The sequence below is a fragment of the Metopolophium dirhodum genome, chromosome 6 (genome assembly GCF_019925205.1).
Source record: "Metopolophium dirhodum isolate CAU chromosome 6, ASM1992520v1, whole genome shotgun sequence".
NCBI lineage: Eukaryota > Metazoa > Arthropoda > Insecta > Hemiptera > Aphididae > Metopolophium > Metopolophium dirhodum.
In genome coordinates, this window is record NC_083565.1 from 38555536 (window position 1) to 38556839 (window position 1304).

At 26.8% G+C, this 1304-nt stretch overlaps 1 protein-coding gene across 1 annotated transcript; it reads left to right on the forward strand.

Annotated features, from left to right (window-relative positions):
* The first annotated feature begins 490 nt into the window (after positions 1 to 490).
* Positions 491 to 1021, forward strand: LOC132946086 (uncharacterized). Its single transcript, XM_061015908.1, has 2 exons — positions 491 to 830; positions 903 to 1021. Exons 1-2 carry the CDS (start codon positions 518 to 520, stop codon positions 1019 to 1021), a joined length of 432 nt encoding a protein of 143 aa, XP_060871891.1. The 5' UTR covers positions 491 to 517.
* Positions 1022 to 1304: the final 283 nt, after the last annotated feature.

The window sequence follows — 1304 nt, forward strand, 5'->3', positions numbered from 1 at the left end:
ACTTATTGTAAAACAACATTTATAGATTGTGTATATTTAAATAAACGATATAAAAAAAAAATAAATTGTTGTAGGTAAATTGTATTGGTCAAACGCCATCAACTTCTTCGAATACAACAAATTCACAAATTATACCGGAAGATAATTCTCAAAATAATGTGACATCAGTACTCTTAACTCCTCAAAAACAGCATGAAAATGACGAGTTGTGTAATGATGACCAATGGGCAAAATTAGAGGGCAGACGTATTGTAGATCTCAAACATATTTTTCAATCTTTACAGTCTATACAACACTTGGGATTTGATTGTTCATTTAGAGATTTAGAGTTTGTGAGAGAAAATAGAAAGGGATACTACAGTACATTTCAGTTTAATTGTAAAGTGTGTGGTTTAAAAGAACAGATAGTGAAAATGTTAAAGGCGAAAATGTTAACATTAACATGGCAATAGTAAGTGCTACTGTAAATGCTGGTCAAGGGTACAGCCAACTCGACGAATTTTCTGCAACATTAAATATGCCAAATATGTCCAACCGATTATATCAAGAACTTCATTCGAAAATTTTTATGTATGTTCATGACATAGCCTGGAAAGAAATGGAATTAGCAGGGCAAGAAGAAAAAAGATTAGCGATCGAAAAAAAATGCCCAGCAAGTGCCAAAGATATGACTCCAGAAGAAGGAATAAATAGTAAAAAAATAAAGAGTTGTAAAATATTAGATGACAAATTGCATTTGAAAAGAACAGATAATTACTATTATCAAGTGCAGGGTCAACTTCACATTACTCGCAGAATGTATTCTTATTTTTGTATTTGGACACCGAAAGGTATATAAGATATTTATTTACTAATTTATATAAATTACTTTATACTACTTAATTATATTTATTATTTTATAGGATTTTTATTCGAGATAATTAAAAGAGACGATAGTTTTTGGAATGAAAAAATGGCAACTCAGCTTACCACATTTTATATGGACTTTCTGTTAAAACAGTTAATAAAAGATGAATATTAAAGTAAAATACTATTATAGATTTAGTTTTAGAGGTAGGTACATTTATTTAAAAATGTCTTACCAATGATAAAATTACAATAATACCTATATTTAATCTATTGTCTTACAAAAATATAAGTGTAACGAGTTATGAAAGTTTATACCTAATAGATGTATAGAAATTAAATTTTTATAATTATATTATAGTAATACATAAAATAATTTTATATTTTTTATAACGATAAATATTTTGTAAACCCGTTACTACTATATTGTATATTATCAGTTTTGTAAACATTAACTA